General features: G+C 42.9%; 1 protein-coding gene across 2 annotated transcripts in view; it reads right to left on the bottom strand.

The window, feature by feature from the left end:
- Positions 1–251: 251 nt before the first annotated feature.
- Positions 252–13,158, bottom strand: part of LOC135573324 (oocyte zinc finger protein XlCOF6-like) — a 38,246-nt gene continuing 25,339 nt past the window's right edge. Inside the window, exons 3-4 of one of the 2 annotated variants that reach the window (XM_065022289.1) lie at positions 3,908–4,156; positions 252–1,623 (exon numbers count right to left, since the gene is read on the bottom strand). In XM_065022289.1, coding sequence (XP_064878361.1) covers positions 344–1,623; positions 3,908–4,156 — 1,529 coding nt within the window. In that variant the 3' untranslated portion in view covers positions 252–343. Of the gene's footprint in view, positions 1,624–1,658; positions 3,509–3,907; positions 4,157–13,158 lie in introns of those variants that run through there. The other variant, XM_065022291.1, reaches the window with a different exon arrangement.

Below are 13,158 nucleotides of genomic sequence, written 5' to 3'. Positions count from 1 at the left end.
CATGAACTTGTAATATGTATGATATGTTACGAATTCCAATTTGTTGTTGCTAATGTTAGCTAGGTTAGGGGTGAGGGGTTAAATGGTTTTAGGGGAAAGGTTAGCTAACATATTAAGTAGTTGCATGCTAAGCTAACATGCTAAGTAATAGCTAAAAAGTAGTAAGTAGTTGCAAAGTTGCTAATTAGCTAAAATGCTACAGTTAACCTTGATGAGATTCTAAACACAGCAGCCTTTGGCTAGAAGTTTGAGTTACACGTCCACCCTTCCACAGAGCAGGAGTAAGGCTTCTCTCCTGTGTGTATATGTTGGTGTGTTTTTAAGGTATCCAGTCGAGAGAAACTCACCCCACAGTCAGAACAGGAGTAAGACTTTTCAAAGACTTTTCTCCTGCACGCGTTCTCTGGTGAACTTTTAGCTTAGTAGATGTTTTGAAGCATTTTCCACAGTCAGAGCAGGAGTATGGCTTCTCCCCTGTGTGTATACGTTCATGTGATCTTAAGTTGGAAAGTTGCGAGAAACTAGTTCCACAGTCAGAGCAGACGTAAGGCTTCTCTCCTGTGTGTGTTCTCTGATGAACTTTAAGCTTATTTGATGTTTTAAAACATTTTCCACAGTCAGAGCAGGAATAAGGCTTCTCTCCTGTGTGTGTTCTCTGATGAAATTTTAGATCAGTTGATGTTATGAAGCATTTTCCACAGTCAGAGCAGGAGTAAGGCTTCTCTCCTGTGTGTGTTCTCTGGTGAACTTTTAGCTCCTTTGATGTTTTAAAACATTTTCCACAGTCAGAGCAGGAGTAAGGCTTCTCTCCGGTGTGTGTTCTCTGGTGAACTTTTAGATCAGTTGACGTTGTGAAGCATTTTCCACAGTCAGAGCAGGAGTAAGGCTTCTCTCCTGTGTGTATACGTTGGTGTGTTTTTAAGGTGCCCAGATGAGAGAAACTCGCCCCACAGTCAGAGCAGACATAAGGCTTTTCACCTGTATGTATACGTTCATGTGCTTTTAAGTGGGAAAGTTGAGAGAAACTAGTTCCACAGTCAGGGCAGAAGAAAGGCTTCTCTCCTGTGTGTGTTCTCTGATGAACCTTTAACACATTTGATGTTTTAAAACATTTCCCACAGTCAGAGCAGGAGTATGGCTTCTCCCCTGTATGTATACGTTCATGTGCTTTTAAGTGGGAAAGTTGAGAGAAACTAGTTCCACAGTCAGGGCAGAAGAAAGGCTTCTCTCCTGTGTGTGTTCTCTGATGAACCTTTAGCACATTTGATGTTTTAAAACATTTTCCACATTCAGAGCAGACGTAAGGCTTCTCTCCTGTGTGTGTTCTCTGATGAACTTTTAGCTCATTTGATGTTTTAAAATATTTTCCACAGTCAGAGCAGGAATAAAGCTTCTCTCCTGTGTGTGCTCTCTGATGAACCTTTAGCACATTTGATGTTTTAAAACATTTTCCACATTCCATGCAGACGTATGGCTTCTCTCCTGTGTGTATTTGTAGGTGTATTTTTAGCTTTGATAGAAATGGGAATATCTCATCACAAAGTGGGCAGTGATGAGACCTCGTGGCTCTCTGATCTTCCTGCTGTTGCTCTCTGGATGTGGAGAATGTCTCAACATGGTCTCCTAGGTGAACAACATCAGAAGAACCAGTCAGTTGGTGTGATATACATGTCAATCAAATTTATTTTATGAAGCCCTTTTTACATCAGTAGTTGTCAAAGTGCTTAACAGAAACCCAACCTAAAATACCCAAAGAGCAAGCAATGCAGATGTAGAAGCACAGTGCCCACAAACATCTCTCTAGAAAGCAGGAACCTAGGAAGAAACCTAGAGAGGAACCAGGCTCAGAGCGGTGACCAGTCCTCTTCTGGCCATACCGGGGGACAGGTAGCCTAGTGGTTAGAGCAACCAAAAGGTTGCAAGATCGAATCCCTGAACTGACGAGGTAAAAATCTGTTGTTCTTCCCCTGAATAAGGCAGTTAACCCACTGTTCCTAGGCCGTCATTTAAAATAAACATTTGTTCCTAACTGACCTGCCTAGTTAACCTGTTTGGGCGCATGTCCAAACGCTAGCAGGACACCTACGACAACATCTGGTGAAATTGCAGAGTGCGAAATTCAAAATACAAAAATCGTAATATTAAACATGAATGACAATAGAAGTGTTTTACATCATTTAAAAACTTCTTGTTAATCCAACTGCGTTGTCAGATTTGAAAAAGGCTTTACGGAGAAAGTATACCATGCGATTATCTGAGGACAGCTCCCCACGTCGATAAAGTCCTTCCTTATATCCCAAAAATGTCAGTTTAGATGGTGCGCTTGATTCAGTAAGTCACTCGTTCAACATGCACACAAACTAATCCAAAAAGCTACCGGTAAAGTTTGTCCAAACAAGTCAAACAATGTTTCTAATTAACCCTCAGGTATTCTAATATCTAAATAAACCAAATTTAAGACAGAGAATAGTGTGTTTAATAGAGAAGATAAATAACGAAGAGCGCACTCTCGTTGATGCGTGCAACATGACTACTTTTAGAAATGGGGGACACCTTGGAAAAACTACAAATACCTGTTAATTTCTAAAAAAAACAAGCCTGAAACCCTTTCTAAAGACTGTTGACATCTAGTGGAAGCCATAGGAACTGCAATCTGGGTCCTATCTATTTGTGTATCCCATAGGCAAGCACTGAGAAAACCTGTGACCTAAAAAGATAAACATTCCAGATGGATTTTCCTCAGGTTTTCACCTGGCAAATCAGTTCTGTTATAGTCACAGACATTTTTTTAACAGTTTTAGAAACTTCAGAGTGTTTTCTATCCAATGCTATCAGGTATATGCATATCCTGGCTTTTGGGCAGTTTACAGGCAGTTTACTTTGGGCACGTCAGTCATCCAAAATTCCGGACAATAACCAGTATGATAAGGACATAAAAGAAATGTTAAAAAATAAAATAAAATAAAAATAAATACACTACCATTAGTGGTGAAATAAATGAATACATTCTAAAGTTTGGGGTCACTTACAAATGTCCTTGTTTTGAAAGAAAAGCACATTGTTTGTCCATTAAAATAACATCAAATTGATCAGAAATACAGTGTAGACATTGTTATTGTTGTAAATGACTATTGTAGCTGGAAACGGCAGATATTTGATGGAATATCTACATAGGCGAACAGAGGCCCATTATCAGCAACCATCACTCCTGTGATCCAATGGCATGTTGTGTTAGCTAATTCAAGTGTATCATTTTAAAAGGCTAATTTGTCATTACAAAACCATTACAAAACCCTTCTAAAATGATGTTAGCACAGCTGAAAACTGTGGATCTGACTAAAGAAGCATTAAAACTGGCCTTTGCAACTCTGCCTAGAAGGCCAGCATCCCGGAGTCGCCTCTTCACTGTTGACGTTGAGACTGGTGTTAAGTGACCCCAAACTTTTGAATTGAGCTCAGGTGCATCCTGTTTCCATTGATCATCCTTGAGATGTTCATACAAATTGATCTATAAAATATTAAATATATATGTATCAGATATAAATCATCAGGATGTGGTAGTCTACTGGTTATGTTCAACACTTCTCCAATCGTTGTTGAGATCTGATATTCTGTGCAGCAAACAAATCATAATTCAATATTGACAGTGATGATGCCATGGCCTATTTTGAAATGAGGTATGCCTAACTTGGTGATTGAGGGTATTAAACATTTTCAACGTTCCTGAGACAATGTGTGGGCAAAGGCAGGCGTTACAAGTTTTTAAATGTTTTGCTTCGCTGTGAAGTCTTGAGTTGTTCAGGGATGTGTGATGTCAGAATTACAGAATTCAAAAAAGCAATAGACTGGTCATAACTTATGGAGGTCTAATATATGAAGATAACTTATAGATAGAACCAGCTCTTACCATGACTAACAGTTGTCCTAATGTTCTCCTCCTCTTCTTCATCTTTAATGTTGACATTCAGCTCCAGTGTTTGACTGCAGTCTTCCAGCTTCACTGATGCCATCTCTGGATCCTGCAGTGCAAACTGGGCTCCACTGTCACAATCAGGACCCAGTGACTGTAGGTTTCTACCCAGTGTGGAAGGAGAGTGGCAGGCTGGGATTGTCCTCACTGTTGACGTTAACGGCCTCAGACTTAATCTGAGTCGGTCTGTAGTAATAAAGACAAACGGACACAAAAGTTATTTTCTTGACAGTTCTGGCACTTTATTCTGTAAAAATATTTTCTATTTTTTCTTGTTCAATTATCTAATTTCAGTAGATCAGGTAGCTAATCCCTGACAATACATTCATTCACATTAGACACAAAGTACACATTTTAAATTGCACAACATAAGTGCACTTAATCTATCGTAGATTTCCTAAATTCACATAAATGCATAAATGACTCAAAAACCATTTAGTACAAGATCACAGAATGTTTCAGGCAGCACTATGTACTATTTTCCTGAATAACCTTGTCTTCTCTATATTATTTCACTCATTGACCTCATCCCGTCAGTTGAGGATGCCTGGTCATTCTTTAAAAGTAACTTCCTCACCATTTTAGATAAGCATGCTCCGTTCAAAAAATGCAGAACCAACAACAGATACAGCCCTTGGTTCACTCCAGACCTGACTGCCCTCGACCAGCACAAAATCATCCTGTGGCGGACTGCAATAGCATCGAATAGTCCCCGTGATATGCAACTGTTCAGGGAAGTCAGGAACCAATACACGCAGTCAGTCAGGAAAGCTAAGGCCATCTTCTTCAGGCAGAAGTTTGCATCCTGTAGCTCCAACTCCAAAAAGTTCTGGGACACTGTGAAGTCCATGGAGAACAAGAGCACCTCCTCCCAGCTGCCCACTGCACTGAGGCTAGGTAACACGGTCTCCACCGATAAATCCATGATTATCGAAAACTTCAATAAGCATTTCTCAACGGCTGGCCATGCCTTCCGCCTGGCTACTCCTACCTCGGCCAACAGCTCCGCCCCCCCCCCCCCCCCCGCAGCTCCTCGCCCAAGCCTCTCCAGGTTCTCCTTTACCCAAATCCAGATAGCAGATGTTCTGAAAGAACTGCAAAACCTGGACCCATACAAATCAGCTGGGCTTGACAATCTGGACCCTCTATTTCTGAAACTATCCGCCGCCATTGTCGCAACCCCTATTACCAACCTGTTCAACCTCTCTTTCATATCGTCTGAGATCCCCAAGGATTGGAAAGCTGCCGCAGTCATCCCCCTCTTCAAAGGGGGAGACACCCTGGACCCAAACTGTTATAGACCTATATCCATCCTGCCCTGCCTATCTAAGGTCTTCGAAAGCCAAGTCAACAAACAGGTCACTGACCATCTCGAATCCCACCGTACCTTCTCCGCTGTGCAATCTGGTTTCCGAGCCGGTCACGGGTGCACCTCAGCCACACTCAAGGTACTAAACGATATCATAACCGCCATCGATAAAAGACAGTACTGTGCAGCCGTCTTCATCGACCTTGCCAAGGCTTTCGACTCTGTCAATCACCATATTCTTATCGGCAGACTCAGTAGCCTCGGTTTTTCGGATGACTGCCTTGCCTGGTTCACCAATTACTTTGCAGACAGAGTTCAGTGTGTCAAATCGGAGGGCATGCTGTCCGGTCCTCTGGCAGTCTCTATGGGGGTGCCACAGGGTTCAATTCTCAGGCCGACTCTTTTCTCTGTATATATCAATGATGTTGCTCTTGCTGCGGGCGATTCCCTGATCCACCTCTACGCAGACGACACCATTCTATATACTTTCGGCCCGTCATTGGACACTGTGCTATCTAAACTCCAAACGAGCTTCAATGCCATACAGCACTCCTTCCGTGGCCTCCAACTGCTCTTAAACGCTAGTAAAACTAAATGCATGCTTTTCAACCGATCGCTGCCTGCACCCACATGCCCGACTAGCATCACCACCCTGGATGGTTCCGACCTTGAATATGTGGACATCTATAAGTACCTAGGTGTCTGGCTAGACTGCAAACTCTCCTTCCAGACTCATATCAAACATCTCCAATCGAAAATCAAATCAAGAGTGGGCTTTCTATTCCGCAACAAAGCCTCCTTCACTCACGCCGCCAAGCTTACCCTAGTAAAACTGACTATCCTACCGATCCTCGACTTCGGCGATGTCATCTACAAAATGGCTTCCAACACTCTATTCAGCAAACTGGATGCAGTCTATCACAGCGCCATCCGTTTTGTCACTAAAGCACCTTATACCACCCACCACTGCGACTTGTATGCTCTAGTCGGCTGGCACTCGCTACATATTCGTCGCCAGACCCACTGGCTCCAGGTCATCTACAAGTCCATGCTAGGTAAAGCTCCGCCTTATCTCAGTTCACTGGTCACGATGGCAACACCCATCCGTAGCACGCGCTCCAGCAGGTGTATCTCACTGATCATCCCTAAAGCCAACACCTCATTTGGCCGCCTTTCGTTCCAGTACTCTGCTACCTGTGACTGGAACGAACTGCAAAAATCGCTGAAGTTGGAGACTTTTATCTCCCTCACCAACTTCAAACATCAGCTATCTGAGCAGCTAACCGATCGCTGCAGCTGTACATAGTCTATTGGTAAATAGCCCACCCATTTTTCACCTACCTCATTCCCATACTGTTTTTATTTATTTACTTTTCTGCTCTTTTGCACACCAATATCTCTACCTGTACATGACCATCTGATCATTTATCACTCCAGTGTTAATCTGCAAAATTGTAATTATTCGCCTACCTCCTCATGCCTTTTGCACACATTGTATATAGACTCCCCCTTTTTTTCTACTGTGTTATTGACTTGTTAATTGTTTACTCCATGTGTAACTCTGTGTTGTCTGTTCACACTGCTATGCTTTATCTTGGCCAGGTCGCAGTTGCAAATGAGAACTTGTTCTCAACTAGCCTACCTGGTTAAATAAAGGTGAAATAAAAAAAATAAAAAACCAAATGTATTTCCCGTTCACACCATATTAAGAATTATATGGGGTCGTACAGTGTCAAGTCAAATTCAAGGACTTTTTCAGGCACTAATATTTATTTACTTGAAGCCCTGTGTGAAAACCCTGAATTATAGATAAATATAGAAACAACTGAATGTGTCTGAATATTAGTACACATGTAAAGAACTGATAATCATTACATTCAGCTTCAGAACTGTAGAGCAACTGAAATGTTCTCTCTCTGATGAGGCACTACCTGCACTGAAGTCTGTTGATGCAGACCTCCTATGGTATCATGGAGGTCCACAAACAAACCTTTAAGGTGCATGTCTGTCTAATTCTGTACTAAGAAAATAAACCAAGAAATACCTATTAACTTCTACCACACCCTCCCCTTCCCCAAAAACCCTCCCACACCCCCCAATAAACTATATCAATAGATCCCTTTCTGCGTTTGCAAACATTGGGGTTTATATCATGCTGAGACAATCCACCCCCAGGTTATCCAGCTTATCAAAAACCATACCGACAGTAACATCTGTTACCCCCAACAACTCTGCTGCAGTTTACAAGATAACTTTCAACCTGGTATTTCTGCTTTACACAATCCAAGCTGTTGATAACCTTACAAATGAAAACTATGAAGTACATATTATTCACTATTAAAGTATCCTTTGTCACAGTGCATTTATGGACGCAAGATTTCTGAACAGGCCTCAAAACCATGTCAGCACTAGTAGAAAGACCAGTTCTGACAGTAGGTCCTCTTACTACGGGACCAGCCATGGAAGCTCCATCAGTCTGACAGTAGGTCCTCTTACTACGGGACCAGCCATGGAAGCTCCATCAGTCTGACAGTAGGTCCTCTTACTACGGGACCAGCCATGGAAGCTCCATCAGTCTGACAGTAGGTCCTCTTACTACGGGACCAGTCATGGAAGCTCCATCAGTCCAGGTCCTCATACGGGACCAGCCATGGAAGCTCCATCAGTCTGACAGTAGGTCCTCTTACTACGGGACCAGCCATGGAAGCTCCATCAGTCTGACAGTAGTTCCACCAGTCTGTCTTACAGCCTCTGCATATGATACATCATGACGGATTCTATATATCTGAGCATCTCTCTGCACCTGGCATCCACCAAATGTTGCTGTCTGTCCTCCGCACAATTGCAACACTTCACCGTCACATTGCTCCAACATTCACCGTAATCATGTTCCCCACCACACTTGGCACATCTTTCCACTCAACAGCTACATGTCCCATTCTTTGGCATTTAAAAACAATGTGATGATTCACTGTTGCTGCTCCAGTTTCAACTGTTCTGCCTGCTGTCATGGAACCCTGACCTGTTCACCAGACGTGCTACCTGTCCCAGACCTGCTGTTTTCAACTCTCTAGAGACAGCAGGAGCGATAGAGATACTCTCAATGATTGACTATGAAAAGCCAACTGACATTTACTCCTGAGGTGCTGACCTGTTGCACCCTCGACAACCACTGTGATTATTATTATTTGACCCTGCTGGTCATCTATGAACATTGGGACATCTTGGCCATGTTCTGTTATAATCTCCACCCAGCACAGCCAGAAGAGGACTGGCCACCCCTCATAGCCTGGTTCCTCTCAAGGTTTCTCCTAGGTTCTGGCCTTTCTAGGGAGTTTTTCCTAGCCACTGTGCTTCTACACCTGCATTGCTTGCTGTTTGGGATTTTATGCTGCGTTTCTGTACAGCACTTTGTGACATCAGCTGATGTAAGAAGGGCTTTATAAATACATTTGATTGGTTGATTGATGAGGCTGCATCAAATTCTCTGACATTGAAGCTAAGGAATCCTATTCTGTACTTTTCCAAACAAAACCTTCTAACACCTCAACAGCACTGATAAGCTTTCACTTCTTTAACCCTCTTTCCTAATGATCAACCTTTAGGCTTCAACCCGTCTCCCTTCACATGTTCTTTAACAATATCATCCATGGACATAGATATTGGGACCTCAGAGATTATTACTCCCTTCAATGTAGCATCAGCTCCAGGGTCATGGCTTCTGAGCTTTGTCCCATTATGATTTTCCAATTGAAGAACCTTCCCTTGCTGAACCTGACCAGCACAAGATATTAACAATCTACCATGGACACGGATCCTGCCCAGCTGAACTTCACCTCTCTTTAAGGCCTTGGTTAATCAGATAGGGTGTAAATGAGGCCCTGTGGTCTCCTCAAACACCATCCCAACTTTCCACTCTAACACATTATTACTCTAGTTCCCTACCATAGGCCTCTTTAGAGTTTCTGAACTACATGCGCCTCTGCTTTCAGTATCATTATCTCTGTTCTTCCTGTCTTTCCACTACAGACCATTCACATACTAGGCCCTCATCCTCCTGCTCCATATCATCAGACCTGTCCCGCACATTGATCGCATTCCAGCACAGCTGTTGCTTCTCAAACTCTCTCTCCATTTCAATTGTTTCAGGGGTGGCTAACTCATTCCATTGAGGGCGGAGTCTCAGCGGGTTTTATTTGTTTCCTTTCAATTAAAACATAGACAATCAGATGAGGGGAGTTCCTCACTAATTAGTGATGTCAATTCATTAATCAAGTACAAAGGTGGAGCGAAAACCCGCAGACACTTGGTCATCCATGGAATGAGTTTGACACGTGCTCCGATTCATCCGCATTAATCGACGCCATTCCATGCAGTTGGCATCTCTCTCCAAATGGTGAAGGATAACTTCAGCTAGCTTCTCTCTATTTTGACACTTCATCACACAGCCTCATGTCGCCATTTCCCCACGAGCAAACTCCTAGGAAAACGACCAAAACCGTCGAAGCCGCCATTTGACGAGCCTCGTCCGAACCATCCAGATCTCGCGAGCTTACATTAACGAAACAGAGCATGTAAACTCGCGAGATCAGGATGCTTCGGAGGCTATTTACCAGCTCATAAGCATCATTTTACACAAAACCAAGAAAATGTAAAAACGAACTTAAATAAATGGAATCTTTATGTAATGACTAACGAAATTATGTACATACACTCAGACAAACCCAAAGTCTACCTATGTGACTTGAAAAATCGTTTTTAATCACCTTCTTCACTCACTCGATTTGACCCCAAAATAACACATACAATTAAAACCTTTACCGAACGTGATAATACATTGACGGATTTGTTACCTAACATAATATACATTCTTTCGACATTAGAAAGTTTAAAACGTGCTATTACAAACCTGTAATAATAAATTTGAAACGGACACAACCACTATCGACATAACACAGTTCTGTCGTTTTCTACCCTGAACTTCCTGTTCCCAACTATGACAGTGCAACAGCGTCATCTTCTTCTCTGGTATACTGACGTTTACACAATATAACGTGTCTGCCTCCACCTACTGTAAGGTTAGTAAACTGTTGAAAGAAATACATGTCCATTGTGGAAACAACGACATCAAAACAAAATACAAAAATACAAAAATAGATAAATAAAAACATCCCACTCCTTCAGTCACAGCCCGATTCAAATCACATCCCTACACAGTCTCATGGGCCTCGTAGGGAGGAACATCTTCAGTCAGTATTCCCTGCAATCAGTGGTGTAAAGTACTTAAGTATATTGTGTTTACTGACACCGGTCGTATTCAAGGGGTGTTGGGCGTTCGTTTTTCATCAATTATTCTGTCCTCTGGCACTCAGACCAGAGTGCTCTGATAGAGTATTTAGCCAGAGCGAATTTAGGAACGCGCGCTGTGTCTGTGTTGGAGTGTGCCCCTGACTATCCGTACATTTAAACTACAAGAAAATCGTGCTGTCTATTTTGCCTAATGTAATGAATTTGAAATTATTTATACTTTTACCTTTGATACTTAAGTATATTTTAGCAATTACATTTACTTTTGATACTTATTTCACCTTTTCCTTGACTCAAGTATTTTTACTTGAACTCATATGACAATTGGGTACTTTTTACACCACTGCCTGCAATGCTTTCAATATTAATTCCTGAACTCCCATAAACCTTTCAGCCGCACATACAATTTATCTCTACAATCGGTTATCCGTCAACTGTTAAACGACATTATGAATCTCAACAGGCTGCGGGGCATCCATTGCCATAGCGTCCTCAGCACCAATCGCTCTTTAAACTATTTCCCGCGCCTCCCAGTAGGAGAACTACTGTACAGTTTCTTGATGTGGATGTTCCCTGATATAATAAAAATGGATACATGCCATTGGTCAGTTTCGGTGTTATGAAACTGATGGAGACTATTTGTTAAATGTTTTGTTTATTTATTTATTTAACTAGGCACAAAGCATACATAACAGGTTAGGATCATTAAAGTGGCAGGTTAGGACAATTAAAGTGGAGGTTAGGAGACTGAGGTTAAGGTTAGGAAAAGGGTGAGGGTTAGGGATTTGTTTACCATGCAGGTTTGGATAACTAACGTGGCAGGTTATGATAATTAACGGTGGTTAGGAGACTGAGATTAAGGTTAGAAAAAGGGTTAAGGTTAGGCTCAGCTACAATGCTACAGTTCTCAACAACTGTTGTCCCCAACGCAAAAGAAACGGTTAAGGACCAATGGGGAGCATCAATTGGTGTAAACTTGATACGATGAAACACCTGATATCAGAGAACGCCCCAAATTGCGGTCTGCAATTACCCCCTTCTCGGATCAAGGGGCCAGGCTTCCAGTCTACAAGCATGCATTCCACTGTGCTCAGAGGGCATTTTTGGTACTGCAGTTCAGCTGAAGCACGGCCCAATTCCCATTCCCATTGACGGGCCCATAGCGAAGTCAATTCTTTTTTTAAACAAGACAAATTACTCAGCAAGTTTGTAAACAAAACATCCATTGAATTATTCAAGTAATTGCCGTAGTCAGATTTTTTCCCATCACTCACAGCCAAGGTTAACCATTTTAGTGAGCTTATGCCACATGCAGTGGTGAAGGGAAAACACACCTCTTGACCTGCTTGGTGGTGCTGTACTGTAACAGCGAGCTGAGCCAGTTGAAAGTATTGACAACAGGGACATATTGTTGGTGACTGTGTGCTCCTTCATTAGTTTTGTGGTTTTTATTAATTTATTTCTGGTACCTTCCTACCTGAGAGGCATGAGGCCTGTGTGGAGTTACACTGTTAAAATCATCCCAGTCTGGAGATGAAATACCTGTGTGTTGCAAAGCCACATGCTCTGTCCTCTCTGCTCTACCTAGGTGTTTTAATGTGGGTAATACAGAGATAATACTAATACCGAGAGAACCACTGCTCTACCAAGGTGTTTTAATGTGGGTAATACAGAGATAATACTCATACCGAGATAACCACTGCTCTACCTAGGTGTTTTAATGTGGGTAATACTAATACAGAGATAATACTAATAGAGATAACCACTACTCTACCTAGGTGACTTAATTACATTTACATTTAAGTCATTTAGCAGACGCTCTTATCCAGAGCGACTTACAAAATTGGTGCATTCACCTTATGACATCCAGTGGAGCAGCCACTTTACAATAGTGCATCTAAATCTTTTAAGGGGGGTGAGAAGGATTACTTTATCCTATCCTAGGTATTCCTTAAAGAGGTAGGGTTTCAGGTGTCTCCGGAAGGTGGTGATTGACTCCGCTGTCTGGCGTCGTGAGGGAGTTTGTTCCACCATTGGGGGGCCAGAGCAGCGAACAGTTTTGACTGGGCTGAGCGGGAACTGTACTTCCTCAGTGGTAGGGAGGCGAGCAGGCCAGAGGTGGATGAATGCAGTGCCCTTGTTTGGGTGTAGGGCCTGATCAGAGCCTGGAGGTACTGAGGTGCCGTTCCCCTCACAGCTCCGTAGGCAAGCACCATGGTCTTGTAGCGGATGCGAGCTTCAACTGGAAGCCAGTGGAGAGAGCGGAGGAGCGGGGTGACGTGAGAGAACTTGGGAAGGTTGAACACCAGACGGGCTGCGGCGTTCTGGATGAGTTGTAGGGGTTTAATGGCACAGGCAGGGAGCCCAGCCAACAGCGAGTTGCAGTAATCCAGACGGGAGATGACAAGTGCCTGGATTAGGACCTGCGCCGCTTCCTGTGTGAGGCAGGGTCGTACTCTGCGGATGTTGTAGAGCATGAACCTACAGGAACGGGCCACCGCCTTGATGTTAGTTGAGAACGACAGGGTGTTGTCCAGGATCACGCCAAGGTTCTTAGCGCTCTGGGAGGAGG

This window comes from Oncorhynchus nerka, linkage group LG2 (genome assembly GCF_034236695.1).
Source record: "Oncorhynchus nerka isolate Pitt River linkage group LG2, Oner_Uvic_2.0, whole genome shotgun sequence".
Classification (NCBI taxonomy): Eukaryota; Metazoa; Chordata; class Actinopteri; order Salmoniformes; family Salmonidae; genus Oncorhynchus; species Oncorhynchus nerka.
The sequence above is the reverse complement of the archived record's forward strand: the minus strand, read 5'-3'. Positions and strand labels throughout refer to the sequence as shown.